Raw genomic sequence first — 24,291 nt, forward strand, 5'->3', positions numbered from 1 at the left:
CTAGAATGTAAAGAATATTGGCTGGTTAGTCTTGGCTTGGTCAAGTGATCTTAATTCAACCTTTGTTTCCCAGAGTCCTAGAGCTGAAAAGAACTTCTGAGGCCATGGAGTTAAACCTCCACCCCACCCCACCCCTCAACACCATGTTGAGGGGAGTGGTCTTCTTGAAAGATCTCATACTGAGGCTGGTTCTCAGATGATGGGCCATCAACAAGACTTGCCAGAGTGGTCAGACCTGAAAGAGTTTGCAGGCATAATGTCTTCTGAGACCCCACATCCATAGCTGAGACAGGATGAGACATTGAACTAATACTAAGGGATTGTTCTGTTGATTAATATAATGGGGGCAATAAGAATGTGTTTCATATGAGGGTTAAGGTGAACTTTAAGGCTTTCACTGGTATCATGGAGTCATGTGACAGAGGCAGTCAAAATGAGTAAAGCTTTAAAATGAATTCATAGGAGTCAAAGGCCCATAGAAGCAATTAGTTCTATCAAGACCTAGTATCCAGTAGGTGCTTCATACACATTTAGTGAATTGAATTAGGTCCTGGCTGTGTTAGGGGGAATATTGTCAGTTGGCAAATCTTTTATCTTTGTCGGGTTGACTTTCAGATCTGATGACTTTCTTATGGGGACACAGGAATAAGAGAATGGAAGTGTCAGTGATTTTTCTTCCTTTTTTCCCTCACAACCATTGAAAGCTGATTATTTTTGTATGATACCAGCCAAATTCAGTAGCTTGTTATTCTTGAATCAGAAAACATATCTAGATAAGCTTGCAGAAAGACAGACCTTGAATTAGGGGCAATGGCAAAGAGAACCATGATGTTTTTTTTCCTCTACTCAAGGGCTCCAGAGATACCAAAACCTTCTCCTAGATATATGTCCCATAGAAAACATCCCTTTTTTTGTTTAGGTTTTTGCAAGGCAAACGGGGTTAAGTGGCTTGCCCAAGGCCACACAGCTAGGTAATTATTAAGTATCTGAGACCAGATTTGAACCCAGGTACACCTGACTCCAGGGCTGGTGCTTTATCCACTACACCACCTAGCTGCCCCCAAACATCCCTTTTCTTTATTGTTCATATAGCTTTTGCTATGACCCTAATTTGGCTTCTGTCATTTTAGGACATGGTAATCTATTGCAGGGAATAATTCTGGCTAATGATGGAAATGATAGGCAAGTAAGGTGGAATACATACATACATACATATATATATGTATATATATATATATGGAGAGAGAGATATGGATAGATAGATAGATAGATAGATAGATAGATAGATAGATAGATAGTCAATCAGTCTTGGGACTTCTTGAACACACTGTCAAATACCAACCAGGAATTGTACAATAAGGGGAAAATTCAGTTGAACTTTGTGGGTGGAGGGAAACACATCTTGTAAGGAACAGTTAATTGTATGGGCAGAGAGGCAGTGCACACACTAGAGAATCTAACCTGAGCCCATGAAATAATGCATCATCTTTGATCCCCAACAGACCAAGAAGACCAAAAGCGGAGGAGTTAGGGTTGTAGGGGAGAGCTGGGGAAAGCCCTGGGGAAGGAATGTGCTGCTGATAGAACCTTTGTGGGGAGAATGACCTGGACACAAATAAAGGACCTAGTATGATTATTCCACATCACACAGAATCACTGAATTTAGAGAGATGGTGGATCAGAGGAACACACCAGAGAAAAACCATGTGCCCACCCTGACCCCTACCCCACTCCTTCCATCCTTTCTAGCTTCCCTGTCATATTCCCTGTCTACTTCATTGTAATGAAAATGCACAAACTATATAAATATTCCCTGTAGCATAATATGGGACATTTTCATTGCTACCTTAGTTCTCTCCCTAGAAGAGCAGAGTAGAATAGAACCCAAAGTCAGACAAGTGTTGTTTGGCTGCTGAGTGGTCATTGCAAATGGTGCCATCTACAAAGCTGACACTGCTCTTTATTCTCTCTCTCCTCCTCTCTGCCACCTCCTGCCTCCTCAGAGATCCCTCAGTGTGCCGGCTGCAATCAGCACATCTTGGACAAGTTCATCCTCAAAGTCTTAGACAGGCATTGGCACGGCTCCTGTCTTAAGTGTGCAGACTGCCAGATGCAGTTGGCTGACAGGTGCTTCTCCAGAGCGGGGAGTGTCTACTGCAAGGAAGACTTCTTCAAGTAAGTCAAAAATGAAATACAAAACCAGTATCTCTCTTTGCTCATCCCAGAGGACTACTCACCCAATGACTCTAGGGCAATTTGCCCAACAGTAATATATCAGCAAGAGAAATCCCTGGTGGATGTAGCAGCAAAATAACTAACACCAGGGCACAGTCACTGAGCCTCAGTATCACCATCATCATCATCATGACCATCACAGTTGCCTTCTTCATCAACATCACCATCATGGGAATTGTTTTTCAGACAAATTGGCTTGAGGGAAATTGTCTTACCCCTCTAGTTTACTCTCAGGGCTTTAGGCATAATATTTGTGTTTCCTTAAAGATGTCAGGATAGAAAAAAAGATGGTCCCTCAAGGTCAGTCTTAATTCAGTTTTAAGCGATTAAGACCTAGTACCCAGTAGGTACTTAATATACATTTATTTAATTGAATAAGGTCCTGGCTGCATCATCCTGATATTATTTGCTGGCAAATCATTTAGCTTTGTTGGTTTAATTTTTAGGTCAACTGAAGACTTTTTTGGGACACCCTGTACAATGCTTTAAAGATGAAAAGTGCTTTTTGACCTTCACAATTCTCTGAATTAGAGAAAACTGATATTCTGGTCCTACTTTTACAGATGAGGAAAGTGAGGCATAAAAAATGATGGACTATGTTTAATCAGGGAAAGCTTCTTGAAGGAGAAAAGGCGTTTACTTAATATATTCAGACATGAGATGTTTCTGACCAGGATGTTGACAAGACATCTTAATGACTGATTGCATTTTTCAGCTTTCATTCAGATGTTTGGCATTGTGGAGGAATATCTTTTAACAAGTTCAACATCTGAATACAGACCAAAACATACTATTTTCACTTTTAAAAATTGGTTTCTCATGGTTTTTCCTCTTTTGTTCTGATTTTTCCTTTCACATGACTAATATGGAAATATGTTAAACAGATTACGTGCTCTCATGGGGAGTGGGGAAGAGAAGGGAGAGAAGCAGAAAAATGTGGAACTCAAAATTTTACAAAAAAACAATGTTGAAAACTATCTTAAGATGTATTGGAAAAAATAAAATAAAATATAAAACAAACAAGCTCAGCTCAAGATAGAATGACCTGTACATGAGATGATGGGGGTGGGGGTGGGGGAAGACACTGGAAGATACAATTTTTTTTACAGCTCTTTTTCTTCTAGAACTTCTCTTTTTAAATCCAAGTATTTTATTTTATTTTATTTTATTCTATTTTAAGGGTTTTTTTATAAGGCAAACGGGGTTAAATGGCTTGCCCAAGGCCACACAGCTAGGTAATTATTATGTGTCTGAGACCAGATTTGAACCCAGGTACTCCTGACTCCAGGGCTGGTGCTTTATCCACTATGCCACCTAGCCGCCCCCAAGTATTTTATTAAGGTGAATTTTGCAAGATGTTGAGCATTTGGCCTTTTTTTAAAGTCTCAGATTTCTCCAGGTCAATTTGAGTTTTCAGAGATCATTGAAGATTTGTATGGTTATTTACCCAGGCCAGACGAAAGCCAGAGGGTGAAGTATGATGTAGGATTGTGTCACCTAATCAGATGTCCCTTGTTCCTTTCTGATCATTTCCTGTGAGGGAATCTTGCCTCCCCAGAAGGATCAGAGTCTTGCCTGAGACTGGAGACTTAGTCTTCTGCCTTCTTTGGAATCTCTCCTAGCCCTAGGAATTGTTTGTAGAGGGAAATTAGAAGATGGATTTTTGGCTTCTTCCTTTCCTTTTTGTAGTTTTATTGGCTCCCTCTTCTCATTTTTCTTTTCCCTCTTCTCACCTATCTCCTCTTTCCCTTTTTTCCTATTCCTGGTATTCACCTAGATGCTGTTAATTGACCCTTTTCACATCATACTTTTGTCTAGTCATTTTCCCTTACCCCAAGTCAGCAGACCCCTGCTCCATACCAAAATGGGTTTCTTGAATGGGGCAAATATCACTGATTCTATTAGCTGAATTTAGGTCAAATGGACAAAGGTTTGAGGAGGACAAAGTCAACTCTGTGTGTATGCACATTTTTTGGGGGGGAGAAATAGAGACAAAGATAGACAGACACATAGAGAGATGGATAGATAGAGATGGATAGATATAAAGACAAGGAAAGGAAGAAGAGGATAGAGGAGGGAAAAAAGAAAGAAAGGGAAAGAAAGAGGAAGGAAGAGGAGAGATCAGAAGGGAGAAAGAAAGAGACAGTGAAGGGGCAAAGGTAAGAGAAAGAAAGAGGGGGAGAGAGAAGGAAAAAGAAAGGAAGGAGAGAAAGAAGGAAGAGATGGAGAGACAGAGGGAGGGAGGGAAAGAAGGGAGGAAGGAAGGGAGGGAAAGAGAGAGAAAAAGAAAGATGTGAAGCAGGAGAAGGCAGAGGGGCAGAAAGAGATGGAGACAGATGGCATGGTGATGTATTGAAGTTGCTTTTAAGAAAAAGGTCAAGGTGATTTGTTCCTGAAGAGGCACCCCACTCCTCAATTTATAACTTCTCTGCTGAAAGGCTTCCAGGAGTTGAAGTGAGAGAGGAAGACACATTTCCTTATTAATAACCATTTGGGTAGAGAGAGTAAGAAGCAAAGAAAGGGCAGCCAGAACCTTTCTGAAACCAGCTCTTTGTCCACAGTCCCAGACACTATTCACCATACATTCCACAACCAGTCAAACTGGACCTCTTCTAGCTCTCAGGACACACCTTTGCTTACCTGACTGTGGCTATTTTGAGTTGTTTATTCCTGGACTCTCTTCAATCAACTGAATGTCCAGGCTTTAAAGTCCACTTCAAATATTGCCTTCTCCATTAATACCATGGATTGTCTTCTCTTTGACAGCACATCATACTTCATTCTGTAATTCTTCAATGAATGTACCAACATCACCTTTTATGGTTATCTTTGTTTTTATTTTATGCCATTGCTCAATCCAGACTCCTTTGAAGGCTGAGACAGATGTCTTATCTAAGCATTGTATCTCTTAGCCCCTAATGCAGTGCTTTGTATACAGTTGTTGCTTAATAAACATTTTCTGAATGAATGACTCACTCAACAAACTAGGAATCTTAGGAAGAGGAGATGGGAAGGGAATATATGCCACGTATAGGGATGAATGAATTCACAGGAAATTATGGATCATTCAGCAACCCCACTGATTTAGATGAGGGTGAGGATGGGTGGGTGGGAGACACAATGCATATAGAAGGAAAAGTAGGAAGGCAGAATAGGGCAAGGGAAGTCTAAGAGATAGTTCCTGAGAAGAAACGTTCCTCTTTACCCAATTGTGAGTAGGATTCAGAACCAATCCTTGCTGGGTACTCCTTTCTAATTTCTGAATTTTAATTGTCAAATCCCCCTTCACTCAAGGTATGGGGATTAAGGAGGTTAAATAATGAGACTGTGGTCAAGGTGGCATACTTCAGATTTAGATAGGTAGTAAAAAAAAGTGTAAGAGGAAAAGATAAAAGATATTCTACAGGAATAGAATTAGTGAAAGGAGATAGAAGGATTTAAAGTAGAGTCTGAAAACCACTAGAAAGACTATCACAATAAGAGGCATGTTGGATAAAAATTGTACTTGTTTATTGAATATTCATTATTATCATTTTCTTCAGCATTGTCTTAAGTTTAGATAACCAACAAAACATATCAAACCCCAATTTGTAGCACTGGTCAATTTCTGAGATGTAAATACTTATATTGAAAATTTAACAATCGGTTAAAGCCAGTATAAGCTGACTCCAGCACACCTGATCCTTGTGGATAATTAAAATAATACTATCTCACATGTATATAATGCTTCATAATTTATAGAAAAATGGCATATTATTATTAATATGCAGCCTTCACAATTCCTTTTTTCTATCATTAGGTATGATATAGATTCTTCCACTGATATGTGGTAGCATCTCTTCCTTATTTTCCATTTTATCTGCTAGCACCCTAGTTTAGTCTCATATGATTTTTAAATGGTTTTATTCATCTATTTTTTAACATCACAATTATTTATGAAATTCCCCTTCCTCCTCCCCTCAATTGAATCTTCTCTTGTAACAAAGAAAAGTAGTCTTAAAAAAACACCCAATACTGTGACTTTATCTGTCAACATATGTCTCATTCTGCCCCAGTGGTCCTTATTCTTTCTGCCAAGAGGAGAGAGGTATTTTTTCATTGTCTGTTTTCCCAGACTATCACTGGTTTTTCCATTGCTCAGATCTTGACTTTCTTCTAGTGACCTTTTTATTTACATTGTTGCAGTTTGCTCTAATTTTCTTTTGGTTCTGCTTTTTCCACTCAGAATCCATTGAAATCTATCTTCTATTGTTTCTCTGAATTCCCCACATCCATCACAATAATCTTTCATCTAAAGGTTTGCCCAAGCATTCTTCAATTGATGAGTGCCCCACTTTTCAGTTCTTTTCTACCAAACACTGTTACTATAAAACTATATTGGTATATATTGAATTTGGATTTCTTTCTTTGACCTCCTTGATGAATACTGCAAGTATTGGTTTTTGTTACTCTTTGCCAGACTACTACAGTAACCTCTGATCTTGTATAGAACAAAATACAACTGTATCCTTGTATCTAGATGAGAAAGCTCAGTCTTTCTCAGGAAGTGGAGCAAATTGCTGCTTGCTCATGGTCAAGGTGTCTTGAGATTTCATTGCTTGGAGTTGCCAGTTTGTGGTTTGTCCCACCAAGCCACACAGGCTTGAAACTGCTATCTGGTCCAAGCTTACCACCTCTGGTTAGTTGTCCTCATGCTGCCGACTTTTGATGAGGTAGATCAGGGAGAGGTGTAGTTTGACATCAGTGGCCAGTGGAGGTGGGAGAGAATGGTGGGGGGGAAGGATGGAGCAGCTTCTGGTCTTCATCCTAATATCAGTCAAGGGCATGAAATCTTCATGAGTGCTTTAGAAAAGCTGAGAGCCTAATACTGGAATTTATCTATGGAAAATGGAATTCTTGATTCTCTAAGCAAATTGTTTAATCTTTTTTTACCATGAATATGTGAATTGTTATTACTATTATAAATAATAATAATTAATAAAATGCTCAGTTAGAATGAGACAGAATCTTTCCTGTTTCCACTGGAGAAAACAGTAAAATCCTTGTCCAGGGAAATACGATAATTGTTTATTTTAAACAATTTAATTTAATAAATTAATTTAATATTAAGAAAGGGCAGAATGGCATAGAGGAGAGAGAGCCTTAGAATCAGCATGACCCAGACTGTTGTATGACTGTGAGCAAGTTACTGACCTTTCTGTAACCCTGGGTAACTCTTTTTTTTTTGCAAGGCAATGGGGTTAAGTGACTTGCTCGAGATTACACAACTAATTAAGTGTCTGAGGTCACATTTGAACTCAGGTCCTCTTGACTCCAGGGCTGGTGCTCTATTCACTGAGCCACCTAGCCACCCCCAATAATTCTTTAAGACTAAACTGTTGAACAGTTATTGATCTGTATTGCCAGGAGTTCCCTATACCATGAGTGTATTTGTATCCTTGGGTCATATATAAACTTAGAAAACCACACATTGATGTTATCTGTGTTGTATCTTTATTTTGTTAAACATTTTCAACTTCCATCTTAATCTGGCTTGGGCTACATTTGGGAGTTTTGCTTGCACCTCTGCCAAACAGTGAAACCAGAGGTCTGGACTCCTAAACATAAATGTTTACTCCATCTGGGGCACTAGGCTCCACAGGCATGCACAGATGGAGCCCTTGTCTTCAAAGCTCCACTTTGGAGGAGGGGTGGGGATGGGAGAATAAAATGCATACCAGTACAAGTTCAACTAGAATTGGTGCACTGAAGTCAAATGAAAGAGGATGAAATATCTAAGGAGGAAAGAATGAATCCCTTCCAGCTGGGAAAGGTTTAATGTAATGGATGGGGTTTGAAGGAAAGATTTCATAGGGGTGGGAGCCCAATCCTTAAAGATGGTGTGCAGAGAAGGAGGAGAAGACAGTTATCCAGTATATTTGGAACAGAGATAGTCTGAAATGGAGAAATATGATGTATCTGGAAAGTTAGGTTGGAGCCAGAAGGGCCTTGATGCCAAAACTAAATTTCCTGAAGGCAAAAGGGAGTCATTGAAGGTTGAGGGAAGCAGTGAAGAGCAGTATTAAGTAAACTAAATCTCTGCTTTCCTCACTATGTCTCACTGCCCATATTCAATCTACTTCCCAAGGTTGACTTATTTCCCCTTTGCAAAATTTCTCAAATATTCCCCCTTCTTTCTTGGATACTAACATTGCTCTAATGCAGGTCCTTATCACTTCATGCTTGGACTATTACAACAGCATGATGGGGAGCCTACCTGCTCCAAGTCTCTTCACATTTCAATTCATCCTCCATTCAACTTCCAAAGAGATTTTCCTAAAGCTTAGATCCAATTATGTCTCTTCCATATTCAATAAACCCGGGGTGGCTAGGTGGCGCAGTGGATAAAGCACCAGCCCTGGAATCAGGAGTACCTGGGTTCAAATCCGGTCTCAGACACTTAATAATTACCTTGCTGTCTGGCCGTGGGCAAGGCACTTAACCCTATTTGCCTTGCAAAAAAACCTAAAAAAACCCAAAAACCATATTCAATAAACCCCATTGACTCCTTGCTGCTTCCAGGATCAAACAAAAAAATACTCTATCATTCAAAGCCCTTCATAACCAAGTCCTCTTTACCCTTTCCAGTCTTCTTATGCCTTATTCCTTGAAACATACTCTTCAATACACATGATGTCCCAAGAGCAAGATGTTCTGGGCATTTTCTCTGCCTGGAATGCTCTCCCTCTTCATTTTCGCCTACTGATCTCACTGGCTTCCTTTAAGTGCAACTAAAACTCTCTTCTGTTGAAAGTCTTTCTTAAATCTCTTAATTATTTCTCATTTATCCCTTGTATAAAATCATTTCCATATATTTTGTTTACAGGTCATCTCTCTCATTAGATTGCAAGCTCCTTGAGGACAGGGACTGTCTTTTGCCTCTTTTTCTATCTTTTGCCTTTAACAGGACCTGGCACCTAGAAGGCATTTAATAAGTATTTATTGTTGGTTTTACTCACAGTGTGGTGGGAAAGAGGAAAGGTTTTCAGGTCAGGATTTCCCAATATTGGAGAGTCAAGGGCAGTAATTCTAATAATAGGCAGCAGAGGGCAGTATTGGTATGTGTGTGGGGCAGTAGGCGTCTCACTGCAGGGAGGGCTGCAGAAGAGGCTCTGATCTACCGCAGGAGGTGCTTTTGTTTATTCTATTTCTTCTATTCTTCGTCTTCCTTCCTACCTTCCTGTCTTCCTTTCTACCTTCCTTCCTTCCTTTTTCTTTCCTCTTTCCTTGCTCCCTTCCTTGCTTCCTTCCTTCCTTCCTTCCTATTCCTTCCTTCCTTCTTTTCTTCCTATTTTCCCTTTTTTCTTTCTTCCTTTCTTTCTCTTTCTTCCTTGCTTCCTCCCTCCTCCATTCTTTCCTGCTTCCCTTTTATTTTTCTTTCTCTCCCTGCCCAATTTCCTTCCTCCCTATTTCTTCTTCCCTTTCTTTTTCTTGTTTCCTTCCCTCCGTCCCTCCCTTTCTAGTTCTTTCTTCTGTCCTTTCTTTCTTTTGTTCTTTTTTCTTTTTCTTGCTTCCTCCCTTCCTCCTTCCCCTTCTCTTTCTCTTCCTTTCCTCCTTTCTTCTCTCTCTCCCCTCCTTCCTTCCTTTCCATTTCTTTCTTCTGTCCTTCCTTTCTTTTGTTCTTTTTTCTTGCTTCCTCTCTCCCTTCCTTTTCCCCCCATCTCTTTCTTTCTCCCTTCCCTCCTCTCTCTCTCTCTCTCTCTCTCTCTCTCTCTCTCTCTCTCTCTCTCTCTCTCTCTCTCTCTCCTCTTTCCTTTCTTATGTACTTCCTTGGCTTCCATTTCTCAACAGGAGATAAATAAGAGGCAGAGGACCGAAGGAATAAGCAGCTTATGTGCCTAATGCAGCATAATGGGGATGTGATTTGTTCTAATAACAGCCAATGTTTAAGCATTCTGGAGCACACTCAAAGCTTAGGGAACCTTCCAAGGCACATCCCAATTTGAATTGTAAGCTGAGAGAATAACAAGATCTTTCAGGGAGTGCATTTGTTAAATGAAGATGGCACCCTTTATGGACCCCCCATAACCTCTGACATAGCCCAGGTCTCTCTGGTCATTCCTAGGGACCTAGGGTTTGGGGGTGGGGGAGACTGAGCAACCTGCTCCTATCCCAGACGTGGGGGATGCCTTGGACCAGTCTCTCAGTCTCACTGTCAGCCTCTGACAAATGACCCTCTTTCTATTTCCCTTGAGGCCATTGTGCTCTTAAGGCAGCAGTTATTTGTCCAGGCCTTAACCACCTGTGTTTTAAGTGTCATTGTACACACAATGGATGGCACATGCTAGAAACCAATCTCCAGCCGGAAGCCTCTGGCAGCCAGCCACCATCTGGGGCTCCCCTGCTTATCCCCGGCCTCCAGGGAGGACAGCTTCAGAAGCCCAGCCGTCCTTCCTGCACCTCTCCCTGGAGAGCTGTTTCTTGTTTGAGGGGTTTTACGGGGTAGGTCGTTGGGATCAAGCCTCTGCTGTTTGCAGAGTGGGCCTCTGACCCTGGCTAGCTTTGAACGGAGGCACCTAAGGTCGGGGCCCTGTCCATCTGCTGCTGCCGTCCAGCCATGACCTTGTGCTCCGGGCTGAGTTCTCAGAGTAGATTCCCATTGAGCAGCCACCCTCCAGAAGTATGGGGCATCTGCTTCTCCCCATCAAGCCAGTTTGGTGGCCCAGAGTTGGGGCCACCAACATTAAGGCCCCAGATGTCAGGCACTGTGCCAAGGTCTATCATAACTGTTAGCATAGGCTTTAGAGCTAGAAGGAGCTGTTTGGTCCAACCCACCCCCTCCTCTTTCAGAGAAGGAAACTGAGTCACTAGGATGCCAAATGGTCTGCCAAAGGTGGCAGGGGGGAGGAAGGAGCTGAATAGGCTTCAAAGCCAGGCCCTCCCAGCGCAGGGTCTTTCCACCACATCACTGCTTCTCTGGCTCCCTCTCATCACCCCTGCAATTGCAGAGAGAGGGGAGACTGGGTATGAACGGGAGCCAAGGCTGAGCCTGCTTTGGAATCCTCTATATAACAATCATTGGGCAAGTGCAACCCAGGATGCTGGAGGAGCAGCTTGGGTGCTGGGGAGTGCCAGCTGGGACCTGGGCCAGGTGTCCAACCACTTTCCGTCTTTCCTCCTCCAATCAGTGGGCATTGAGGCAGCCAGCAGGGCTGTCAGCAAAGGGTAGGGGCTGGTGTGCTGGGGAGCCCAGTAGATCCTGACTGGTCTTTGTGTTCCTCAGGGCTCCTTAAGAACTCGGGACAAGGGGTTAGTCTTGCCCCAGAATGCTCTGAATTCAGTCTGGGCTAGGGAATGGTCTCTTGGCTCTGGCCACGATCTGCGTCTCTCCCAGAGGGAAGGAAGATTTCTTCACTGGATGACTCTGATACTCAGTGCCTCAGTTACCTGCTCTATGATATGGGGCACATATCATCAGCTTTTGTGAGCGCAAAGGGAAGTTTTCTTCCTCACTTCCCTTAGAGCAGGGGTTCTTAATGAGGGGGTCCAGAGGTCTGGGGAGAGGCCACACAGCTAGGTAATTATTAAGTGTTTGAGACAGGATTTGAACCCAGGTACTCCTGACTCCAGGGCCAGTGTTTTATCCACTGCGCCACCTAGCTGCCCCCATCATCATTGGTTTTTTAAAGTCATGAATGATCATCTTATTGATCTTAGTTCTTAGAGGCTTCAAAGATGTTTTCATATTTATATTTTTTATTTATATTTTATATAAATTGTTCTCTTGCTTCTGTTCATTTCATTCTTCATCAGATTCATTTTTAAGGTAATATTTCATGTTCACTTCTCCAAAGTAATTTGAGTGCTATTTGCTTAGTTAATTCTGTGATGGTGCTGACCACTTGCATTGCCTTGGCCCCTGGAGTGCTTAAGTGGGGGGTGAAGAGCCTTTGGCTGATCACAACCATAGTTGCATTGGTTTGGAAAGCACTTTGGCAGCCAAAGTATAAGAGGAAAGGAAGCTGTACCACAAGTTTGGCAAGATGAAAAGAGCAGGGATGGATATGGGACTATATTGGAGGATCTTTTCCACAAGAATTCATAAGGATCCTGCAACAGACTGACCCTTTTTGCTTTATCATTGTGATCCCGGTGGGTTTGCAGTAGAAACTGGTGGCATCTGGCTACAAAGCTGCATAATGCCCATTCCAAAGAGGAAAAAAAACTAGAGGTAAACAGGCTACCCAGTTCATTAGTGACAGAGAAAACAGGAATCCTTGGCTGCCAGGTTTTTTAGGTTGATGCTTCCTGCAATCAGTCCTCCTCTTGCTGTAGATATGAAGAATTTGTCTTTTCTGATAATCATTTGATCGATCAGTGAATAGGTACTTTATGGTACTTCTAATATGCGTTTAGAACAATGAGCTGCCTCTCCTTAGTTTTGTAGCATTAGAGCTGGAAGGGACCCTGGAGATCTAACCTCATTTTATAGATGAAGAAATGGATGTCAGAGAGGTTAAGTGATTTGTCTAAGGTCGTACAAGCAGCAAATGGCAAAAACAGATTTTGAACCCAGGTCATTTGGCTCCAAAGCCAGCAATTCTTTTCTACCTTCCCCAACTGCCTTTTAAGTGGAAATGACAAACAGGGGAGATGGAGGAAGAGAGGTGAAAATAGAAGGGGGTCCTGAGAAGATAATGAATGAGTTGGCATGAATGGGAAGGGGCTTCTAAGGGAGTTACAAGTGTTTCTTGGGTGGGAGTGAGCTTGACTTGGCAAAACCCAATTCAGTTTAGCTTTTCCAAGTCAGCATAAGAAAATCAAGATTAGGTGATTTAGAGGAATATATAGATGCCCGCTGTCAATGCCCCATCACTGAATGTTTGAGTTGGTAGGAAAACTAACACTCAAAGAGGAAAAGAAATTTGTCTCTGATCCCATCTCTACTTTTTTTTTTCAAGTCAGCAACCAGTCATTAAGCTCTTCTGGGTGCCAGGCATTGTGGGATAAAAAGAAAGACAAATGTCATCCCTGCCCTCAAGGAGTTCCCACTCTAAAGACAGAGACAACATGGAAATAACTATATACAAATGAGCCATTTGGGTGCAGCTCAGGTGTCCTGGTGCTTATATTTTTACAATTTCAAATTCTTCCTACAGACTGCTCTAGGGTGGCACAGTGCTTGTTTTAAGTCCAATTGGGGGGGGGTAGCTAGGTGGTACAGTGGATAGAGCACTGGCCCTAGAGTCAGGAGTACCTGAGTTCAAGTTGGGTCTCAGACACTTAAGAATTACCTGTGTGGCCTTGGGCAAAGTCACTTAACCCCATTGCCTTGCCAAAAAAAAAAAAAAACCCAACCACTTAAGTCCAATTGGCCCCCTCAGCCTTCCAATTAACTCACCTGTTGGGACCTCAACTGCTTGGTGAAATTTTAGAGAAAGCTAATTGGCCACACCATCCCCAGGCAGCTCCCAGGTCTGCCACTAAAAGAGGGAAAGAGATAGATAGATAGATAGATAGATAGATAGATAGATAGATAGATAGATAGATAGATAGATAGATGATAGATAGATGAGACAGACAAGTATAAGCAAGAAAGGCAGTTCCTACCCTTGAGGGTAGGAACCTGGAAAAGTCCTGAGCTGGGAGTGGAGCCTTGAGGGACAGGATTATGGAAGATCTGGCTTCTTTATGAAATAGGAGGGGTGATGATAGGGGAGGAGGCATCTTCAGGGTGAGAATGTATCTATTGGCTCAGTGGAGAAAAGTCCAGAGAAATTTCATGATTGGAACTCAATCTACTCTTTGAGAAGGTCTGTTTTGTTCTCTGGTCTCACCTTCAAGGAGAGAGATACAGGTAGGCTGCTTTTCACCAGGTGATGAGTTTTTTGATGAAGGCCAGTTTTTAATTATCACAAACATGGCAAATGATGGATTGGTACACTTTAGAGTCATTCAGTCATAGGCTTAAGGATCTAGGACTGGAAAGAACCTTATGAGTCGTCTACTGCCACCTCCCCATGTTACACATGCAAAAACTGAGTCCCAGAGAAGTTAAGCAACTTGCCCAAGGTGGTACAGTGGATAGAGCAAGAAGACCCTTCTTTGCTGTGTGACTCTGGAGAAGTCACTTAACCTCTTTCTGCAAAATTTCCTCATCTATAAAATAGGGATAGTAATAGTACCTACCTCCCAAGATTGTTGTGAGGATCAAATGAAATATTCTTTATAAAAGTGCTTTGCACAGTGACTGGTATGTAATATTGTTGCTGTTCAGTGGTTTCAGTTGTGTTTACTCTGAACTCTAATTCCATTTGGGGTTTTCTTGGAAGAGATACTGGAGTGGTTTGTCATTTTCTTCTCTAATTCTTTTTACAAGTGAGGAAACTGAGGCAAACTGGATTAAGTGACTTGGCCAGGGTCACACAGCTAGAACGTGTCTGGGATCAGATTTGAACTCAGGAAGATGACTGTTCCTGACTCCAAGACCAGCACTTTTTTGACTATGCCACCCAGCTGAATCAATAATTTCTTGGTATTTTATATTCTAATTGCCACATTAAGAAAAAATGGAAAAGCAATTTTACCTCCTCCAACAGAGATGGTCTAGATCAATGGTCCACGGCCTTTTGAAGTAGAGGGGTTTCCTCTCCCCCCAGTTTTTCAAAAGCAAATTTTATTGATCTATTTTGGTTTTGTATTATAACCATTTCTGGATTTGGCATACTTTCCCTTCACTCTCCTCCACTTCAGCATTGAATATACCTTTATAACAACAATTAGTTGAAACCTCATTTGACAACCTTCACAACATTCTGCTTCCATTGTCCCTTGCCTCTCATCATCTCTTCTCAGCAACCAGGAATACTTTTTACAGTCACTCAGAGGTTGACTTCCTTTTACTATTCCTTTTATTTCTGTCACTATGTATATTTTCAGACCCCCCCCCCTTTTTTAGATTTTTCAAGGCAATGGGGTTAAGTGGCTTGCCCAAGGCCACACAGCTAGGTCATTATTAAGTATCTGAGACCAGATTTGAACTTAAGTACTCCTGTCTCCAGGGTTGATGCTCTATTCACTGCACCACCCAGCTGCCCCAGACCTCTTTTTAATGCTGACATTTCATGGACTCTCACATTACTATTAAGATCCATTGGTTGAGTATTTCAACACCCAAAGGGATCCAGGAACACCTTCAAATGAATGTATCTCTTCCTCATCACAATAGCATCTACACAGTGGAAGGAGTATTGGCTCTGGACTCAGAGACCCTGGATTCAAATGCCACCTCAAAATTACCTGAATAACCTAGAGGCAGCTTGGTGATGCAGGAGATACAGCATTGGACTTGAAGTTAGAAATCTTGCCTCAGACAATTGCTAGTTGTAGGAGCCTGGGCAAAACCTCTCTGGCTTCCTTCATTTTCCTTAAAATGAGAGGATCAGATTTGATGACTTCGAAGGTCCCTTCCAGCTCTAAATCTGTGATCCTATCATCTATGTGACTTAATTTCCTGTTTCCTATCTTTAAAATGAGAGGGTTTGACTACTGTTATTTTCTAAGTCATCTAACAGTCAAATTTTCTTATTTATAATCCTTTGAAAAAAGGTAACCCGTGTATTGTAAGATCTTTTACCAATTCAGACGATGGAAATGATGAATACTTATTTACCTATGAACTGGCAATCCTTTGGATAAACTCCTAATATTCCTAGGTCCCCAGGTTGGGAACTACTGATTTTAATGGTTTTAGAATCTACAAGGCTATGTGAATATATATTTGAGTCCCTGTATCACACCTTTCCCCTTCTGGTTAGAAAATGAAGGGAAAAAAGACAAGAATAAGAAAATCTGTTTATAACAATGCAAGACTTGTAATGTTCAACATGCTTGTGGAATGCAGATACATTTTCATTTACTAAAGCTTATAAACAAGGCAGAGACTATTACTTGTGTGGTTCCCCATGGGAATAGAAAGTTAAATATAAGAAAGTTAAATACAATTAGTGCATTTGTAAATCATTCTCTTTAAATACCAGAGAGTATTGATGTAACTGCTGATCTCCATATTGGCTAGTCTTTTGGGACCAGTGGCTCTGGATGAAGATGCTCTGTTGTCTAATCTCATTGGAGTTTCTGACTTCGATCATATGTGATTTAGAAGTGGTTACTGGGGCAGCTAGGCAGTGCAGTGGATAAGGAGTGCTGGACTTGGAGTCAGGAAGACCTGAGTTCAAATCTAACCTCAACATTTAGCTGTGGTACCCTGGGCAAGTCACTTAACCTTGCTTATCTCACTTTCCTCATCTGCATAATGAACTGGAGAGGGAAATAGCAAACTACTCCAGACGTTTTGCCAAGAAAACCCCAAATGGGGTCATGAAGCGTCAGACACCACTGAAATGACTGAACAACAACAATGGAAATCTAGGACAATAGAAATCTTGGAACAAAGTGTGATTGGCAGAGAATCCCTGTTGATTAGCAGAGAGAATTGTTGCTGAGTTAAATAAATAGACAAGGTTGTACAGGGGAAGATTTAGGCTTCATTGGTAAGGGATGCACAGTTCTTTTTTTGATTTAAAGAGAGCAAAGTTATGAAAGCCCTCACGTGTTTCTATTAATGGTAGAAATTTAGGGATTATCTTTAACTCTTTCTCTCACTTCCAACATCCAATGAAAAGTACATTCTTGTCATCCAATATATTTCTCTTCCATTCCATTCCATGTTATTTAGAGCAGCTGGGTGACAATGTCTCAGAGCCAGGAAGATCTATGTTCTAATGTGGCTTCACATATTTCCTTACTGTGCGACCCTGGACCAGTCATTTAATCTCTGTCTAGCTCAGTTTCCTTGACTGTCAAATGGGAATAATAATAGCATCTACTTCTCATGATTGTTGTGAGGATCAAAGCATTTAGTCATCACATAATAGGCACTAAATAAATACTTATTTTCTTCCTTCCAATCCAGTGGTAACCTCTCTATATTTGTTTGTTTGATTTCCGATTGGTTGCCCACCTCCAAGCTATTTATTCTCTAATTTATCACAGACATGCCTACAAGATTAATCTTTATCCCAAATCTAACTCTGACCATGTCATGCTCTTGTTCAAAAATTTTAGGGGTTCTTCATCCCCTCCCAAATAAAGCCTCACCTTCTTGATCTGGCATTCAAGGCCCTCCATGATTGAATCAGGCTTATCTCATATTCCTTCCCTTCAGGCTTACCATGCTGTTTTCACATTGAAATATTACTGGTTGTCTTAGCACACTGCTGCAATTTACTGCCTCTCTGACTGTTTATGCCCTTCCCCCACTTTCCCATTTCCACTTGTCAAAGTCCTGCTGGTGGTTCAAGGACCAGGTTGGATGCCACCAACTCCAGGAAGCTTTTCCTGATCCTGTCCCCCCAAAGTGCTCATTCTTCTGCATTCACAGACTGCTTTGTACCTCTCTTGGGCATTTATTCATTCCATACTGACTGGTAGTCTAGTTATTTGTATATGTGGCTTATTTCCCCAGCAAGATTTAGGGAAGAAATCCTGTCATTTATTCTGGTATTCTTTGTAGCACCTATTACACCTATTCCTTTGTTAAAGGAGGTCAGGGAGGTAGGGAAGGAAAAGGAAGAGAGAAAGGGAAGGAAAGAAAAGAGAAAGAGAAAGAGGAAGAAGAAAGGAAAAAAGAACTGGATGAGAAAGGGGAGGAGAGGGGAGGGAAGGAAGGAAGGAAGGAAGGAAGGGATGGTTGGTTTCCATCCACATACAGAGGAAAGTATCACCTGGTAGCTATTCCTCAGCCACTTTCAGAATCAGCAGCTCATTCCAATTTCCACAGCTATCAATAGAAAAATCACATACATAGATCACTGGGGTTAAATTATAGTAACTTGCATTTACATCAACCTGAAGTTGATCATATAAAAATACTGCAATGCACTCTTACTCATTTGGACATTACAACACCATGTGAGGTTGGTAGAGCAGTATTATTGCCCCCATTTTATAGATGAAGAAAGAAATTGAGCCTCAGAGAAGGTATGACTTGCTGAAGATGATACTTCTGGTAAATTATCAGAGCTGGGACTTGAACCAAGTCATCTGTACCCAATTCCAGTGAGGGTAAATATGGAATAGAAGAACAAGAGTGGGAAGAAGAGAACTGGAAAGGGAGAGAAGAGAGCGCCAAAGACTACCTTGGGCTTTTTCATAGGACTAGGAAAATAGTGCTTATAAGTAAGGTTCTGGACAGAATAATCTTTTAAAGTTCTCCGCTCATTCTGAATCCTATGATATTGATGGAGTTGGGTCTACCATGCATTCTTTTGACTCCTGGGGTATGTGTTTACCTTCAGCCTGTGTCCTGCATCAAGAGATGCTTTTTCTTGATGAGAAAAGGCTGACTTTTGCCAGAGAATGGTTTACACTGCTTTGACGTTACTGTGGACAAACTTAACTCATTAAACCGCCTTTGAGCCGGAGATGATATATGGAGGAAGTATTGGTACATACAGTAACAGTAAATATCAGCAACTTATCTGTCAAGTGTGGTGATAGATAAAAGAAATACATGGAGGGAAGTGTCAGCTGAGGAAAAAATATATAGCTTGCAGTAAATCACCACCAAGCAATTAAAACATAAAATCAAGTTAAGCAGTATTTTGTTTCCAAAGGATGGGAGAGGGCAGCTAGGTGGCACAGTGGATAAAGCACCGGCCCTGGAGTCAGGAGTACCTGGATTCAAATCTGGTCTCAGACACTTAATAATTACCTAGCTGTGTGGTCTTGGGCAAGCCACTTAACCCCACTTGCCTTGCAAAAAAAAAAAGACTGAGTCTGGGCAAAGGATAGGAGAGCAGTGGCAAGAGAGAGGTGATGTTGGTGAACAGGAAAGCTTGAAGGTTGGAACCCTAGTCAAAACTGTATTCCCATTGGCTCAGGAGGATTCCAAGTCATTGATTGTCTTTCATCAATGATGGGATTCCCCTCAAAAACTTGGGATTAGACCCATAATTCAAGAAAGGAATTAGTTTCTTCCTCTCAGCTGAGAAGGGACCCTTTCTATTAAATCTGGATTCCTTCCTGAAGGTCTTCCCCTGCTTATCTTCCCATTCCAATGCCCAGTGATCCAAAACTATTTAGTCCTGTTTATTAAAGTGAAGGCATGATAAAGGATTGGAAAAAATACACAATCTCACTTCTCTAAGGACCCTATTTATCTGTTCAGGCAAAATTTATTAAAAGTCTACTATAATATGCAATTCTATTCACTGTGGGAATACAAAAAAGATACAGGTCTTCATGCAGCTTAATGATGATGATGATGGTAAACTTTATTCTTCATTTTTGAAGAAGACCATGACATCAGGGAGGTAATACCATATCATGCATATGAATTGGATTCTCCTCCAGAGCCATCTGGGTCCAAAACAATTGGAGATGGCCCATGTGAGGCAATCAGGGTTAAGTGACTTGCCCAAGATTACACAGCTAGTAAATATCAAATGTCTGAGGAAGGATTTGATCTCAGGTCCTACTGACTTCAAGGCTGGTGCTCTATCCACTGTGCCACCTACCTGCCCCCTCAGATCTGTTTTTAAGAAAAATCCCTTTGGCAGCTTGTGTAGATAATAAATTGGAGAAGAGGAGAAACTTGAGACAGGGAGTTCTCAATCAAGCTATTGCAAGAGTTATCATGAGAGGTGATGAAGGACTGAACTAAGGTGGTGAGGACTGAGGAGGGGCTAGATGTGAGACAGATTGTGGAAGTAAGAACAATAAGTTTAGCAACCAACTGGATAGATGGCATGAGGGAGAGGAGGAATTGAAGACAGAGATCATGAGGTTGGGAGACTGGAATGATTATTTTGCTCTTGATAGAAATGGGGGAATTCAGAAGAAAGGTTGAATTTGTGGGGGGGATGGGGAAGAGAATTAGGTATGTTTTGTACATGGTGCATTTCAGATGCTTCTGATCAATGGGAAATAAGCATGTAAATACCTAGATAGATAAATACCTATGATAGGCATTGGGCAAAGTGATGGGGATGCAAAGAAAGGCAGTTCATGGTCTAATGGAGGAAACAGCATGAACACAAACAATATTTGTGAAGGAGAAATTGGAAATAATCAATAGAGGGAAAGGTTTCCTTTAGAAAGTGAGTATTCAGGTTGGATTGAAAGAAAGCTAGGGAGGCCAGGAGACAGACTTGAAGAGGAAGAACATTCCAGGGAAGGAGGACGTCCTGCAAAAATGCCTAGAATTGGGAGATTGTTGGAGGATGGACAAGAAGGCCAGGGTCACAGGATTGCTGAAGGTATATGATCTAAGAAGACCAGAGAGGAAGGGGACCCCAGATTGTGAAAGGCTTTGAATGCCAAACAGAGGTTTTGATACTTGATCCTAGGAGTGATAGGTAGTCTCTGTAGTTTACTGAGGAGGGAGGTGAGCAGGGGGTGGTCACATGGTCAAGCTTGTGCTGCCCCAATAAGTGGAAGCCAGCCTGAGAGAGGTTTCCATTTTTCCATTTTGAAATGCCCAATAGGTAGTTGGTAAAGTGGGTTCTGAGGTTAGGGGAGAGGCTGGATATATAGGTCTGGGAATATTCTGCATAGGGGTGATAATTAAGGGGATAGGAGCTAAAGAGGTCATTGAGAGAATATAGAGAGAGAGAGAAGAAAAAAGGACCCCAGGCCTTGGAGTACACACCTAACTAGGGAATGTGATAGATGAGCCAGCTGAGAAGACTGTTCAGACGGGTAGGAGGAGAACCAAAGAGAGCACCGGACTCTGTCCTTTCTACTGCATTTCCCATAAGATTTTCCCAGTGGTTGTCCAGACCTTTTTAACATTCCCAGAGTCATAAATGCCCTCAGATGCCTTGTCAATGGAATGTGATGAGTTAGGGTGAGAATCCATAGTTATTGTATAGTATCATGTGTGTGTGTGCACTGTGTGTCTTGTACTTTGATAGACTGTAAACTCAACGAGGACAGCAGTTGTCTTCATTATTTTGTATTTTTCATTTTGTCTAGAACAGTGGACCATGCATGCTTAATAAATGGATAAATGAACAGATAAAAAATGAATAAGATGTTATCTCAAGAAACTTGTATGAGACTATCATCTGATCAGCTCTTGGGGTCCTATAGGGAGGCTCCAAAACCCTATAATGACCTCTCCATTGAATCTAAGATAAATTGCACAGACCTGGGGCTATGTACTTCTCAGAGATGAAAAACACCATATGGAGGGTAGGGGTTCTCAGGGACCTGGACTTCCAATTCTCTGCTAATGAGTGTCAAGGATGCTGGAAAATACAAGTCAGGCTTCATCCCAGGAGCTCATTTCAGCCGGTCAGTCTGACTTCCAAACAGAACTCATTTTTTTAAAATACAATTTTCTATTTTCCTTAAAAAAAACTTTATTGGCCCTTTTTGTTTTTTTATATCCTAAGTTTTTTCCTGAAATACTCTACCACAACCCCCAGGAAACTTTTTCTTGCAAAAAAAGAAAAAATAATAATTAAGAAGAGAAAGAATGCTTACACAAAGCCAACAGACACAATGCTCACAACATTTTATTAAGATGGGGGGGGGGTCTAATCCACAGGTTTTAGAGTTAGTGTAAAGAACAAATGAGATAACACATATAAAGCCTTCAGGAAAACTGCTACTGTTGAAAGCTTATTCACCCTTGTTGGAGAAATGCATATGTGTGGATGAGTGTGGAGTTTTGAGAAGTAAATTCACAGGGAGAAATGTTGCTGAAACCAAGATCATTTGTGGATTTGGGGGGCTGCAATCAATTCCTCCAAGTTGAGTCCTTTGGGCCTTGGTTAGGGAGCAGTACCAGCTCCAAAAAAAAAAAAAAAAAACCAAACCAATGACTTCTGTCCCCATTGAGATCAATTGATCAGCACTCATTTATTAAATGCCTATCCTGTGGTATATGGTGTGCCAAGTCCTGGGAATACCAGTATCAATACAAAAAAAATAGTCCCTGTTCTAAATGAGTTTACATTCTGGAGGGAGCAGGAGACACCATATACATATATGATCCCCCAAGTAAACATAAGGTAGTTGTAATCCATGGGCTCATAGTGCCTGTGACTATGGGTACTTCTTTAATGAAGCCCTATCACAGAACAAGCAATTTTTTTCCTTTGGGTCTCAGTTTACCTGATTGAATGGTTGTGAGGACCCTGATCTTCAACCTCTTCCCATTACTGGAAAAGCAACTCAAAATGCATGTCTTGTGATGAGTATGTCATTAGCTTCATCTTCTCAATGCTCCATAATCCTGAAAGCACTATACACGTCAGTTTGTATTATTAATTATTATTATTAATAGTGTGATCACACAAAGGCCAGCACAGCATCAATCCCCAAGCTTTGACTCCAAGGAGGGATAGATATACTCCCAAGCTGGGCAGCTGAGCTGTGTGTGTGTGGATGCCCTCAGGATGAGCTTTGGACAGCAGCAGGGCTCCAGCTTAGAGCTGGGTGCCCTTGGGTACCCAGAAGAAAGGTAATATGGGAAGACTTTCACTTATCAACCAAAGGTCCACCTCCCACAATCAGGAAAATTGCTTCAATTGCTAAAAAACGCTGGTGGGAAAGTCCATTTATTTTTCATTTTTCTCGTGCACTTGCCACCCCTATGCATGAATCACTGTCGGGAGGTGGATTAAATTTATGCCCCCCCATTATCTTTCATGTCTCCTGTGCTTACGGGGCAGTTGGACTTCCTGCGACTGGAATGCAGTGTCTTCTTTTTTCATGAGTAAGGAAGATAATTCAATGGTTCCTGCCCTTTTGTGGTCATCAGCAAGGGCAGCAAAAGGGGCCATTTCTCTGCTCAAGAGAATACTGTCCTTCTTCTTCCTCTCTGTTCTTCCTTTCCTTTGTTTTTTGCCATTACTGTACAGCAGAGACTCAAAAGGAATTATTTCCATGAAGACCTAAGCTAGGACCTGGGCTCTGACAGCCCAAATTTAGAAAGGGACAGGATTAGTCTCTTGGATGCTTATGGGGTGTGTGTGTGTGTGTGTGTGGTATGTGTGCATGTGTTGTGTTTCTCTGTGTGTGTGTGTGTGTGTGTTAGGTAAAATAATGATTTAGTTTCTAGTAAATTTTTTACTTGATATTATTAACAAACCACTTACACATAAATGTGTAAAAACAGATCCACCTCATACCTTTCTGTTTTGATCTTTCTCTCCTGCACAAACATTCACTCTTAGAGCTCACCCCCAATAGACCCTATTTTCCCTGTTTCAATGGAGGTTAGATGTACTGGATCCAACACTTGTCTCCATAGGACAGCCAATCTCCAGAATTATCTATTTAGCAGAAACCTAATGACTAGCAGCTAACTTTCCTCTGCACTGAAGAGTTCTGGTTTCTTCTTACGCATCTATGGACACTGCTTTTCTAGAGATGTACATCATTCCACAGTCATCTTTTTAACATTCTTATTTTTATTGATCTACTTTGATTTCCTTAGTTTCCAAATAGACCCTTTCCCTGACCAGAAAGACTTCCTGGAAACAAGGAAGAATAAAAAATAAAGAGAGAACAAAGAAAGACAAGTTCTGCACTGAGCCTCCCCAAAGCTGAGTCAGCCAGGCAGTTCAGTGTTCCACTCTCATATCGCCTTACGTCTGCTTTTGCAAGCCAGGGTAATGTTTTTTATACTCTCTTCTCCAAGGTAGAGCTTAATCATTACAATCAGACATAATTTGAGTCTCATTTCTTACATTTTGTTGTTTTTTTTTTGTTGCTCTTTCCATTTAAATAGCTGAAGTCACAGCAGATGTCCCTTTCTTGGTCCTCTTTACTTCTCTCTATCCATTCATATAAGACTTCTATGCTTGTCTGTATGCTTTGAATACATTTCTTACTGTTCAGTAATTACATCCACTATCCCAGTTTCTTCAGCCATTCCTCACAATGGGCGTATGTATGATTCTAGTTCTATGTTTACTACAAAAAGTGCTACTACAAATAAATTTGGTGCAATATGCGTCTTTTCATTCTACCCTTGACCTCTTTGGGGTAGTGCCTAGCAGT

At 41.3% G+C, this 24,291-nt stretch overlaps 1 protein-coding gene across 1 annotated transcript in view; it reads left to right on the top strand.

Annotated features, from left to right (window-relative positions):
* LHX4 (LIM homeobox 4) overlaps nucleotides 1-24,291 on the top strand; it is a 63,193-nt gene that overhangs the window by 20,279 nt on the left and 18,623 nt on the right. Inside the window, exon 2 of the mRNA XM_074220381.1 lies at nucleotides 2,004-2,175. Within this exon, the coding sequence (XP_074076482.1) occupies nucleotides 2,004-2,175 (172 nt within the window). The remainder of the gene's footprint in view (nucleotides 1-2,003; nucleotides 2,176-24,291) is intronic.

The sequence above is a fragment of the Macrotis lagotis genome, chromosome 2 (genome assembly GCF_037893015.1).
Source record: "Macrotis lagotis isolate mMagLag1 chromosome 2, bilby.v1.9.chrom.fasta, whole genome shotgun sequence".
Lineage (NCBI taxonomy): Eukaryota > Metazoa > Chordata > Mammalia > Peramelemorphia > Peramelidae > Macrotis > Macrotis lagotis.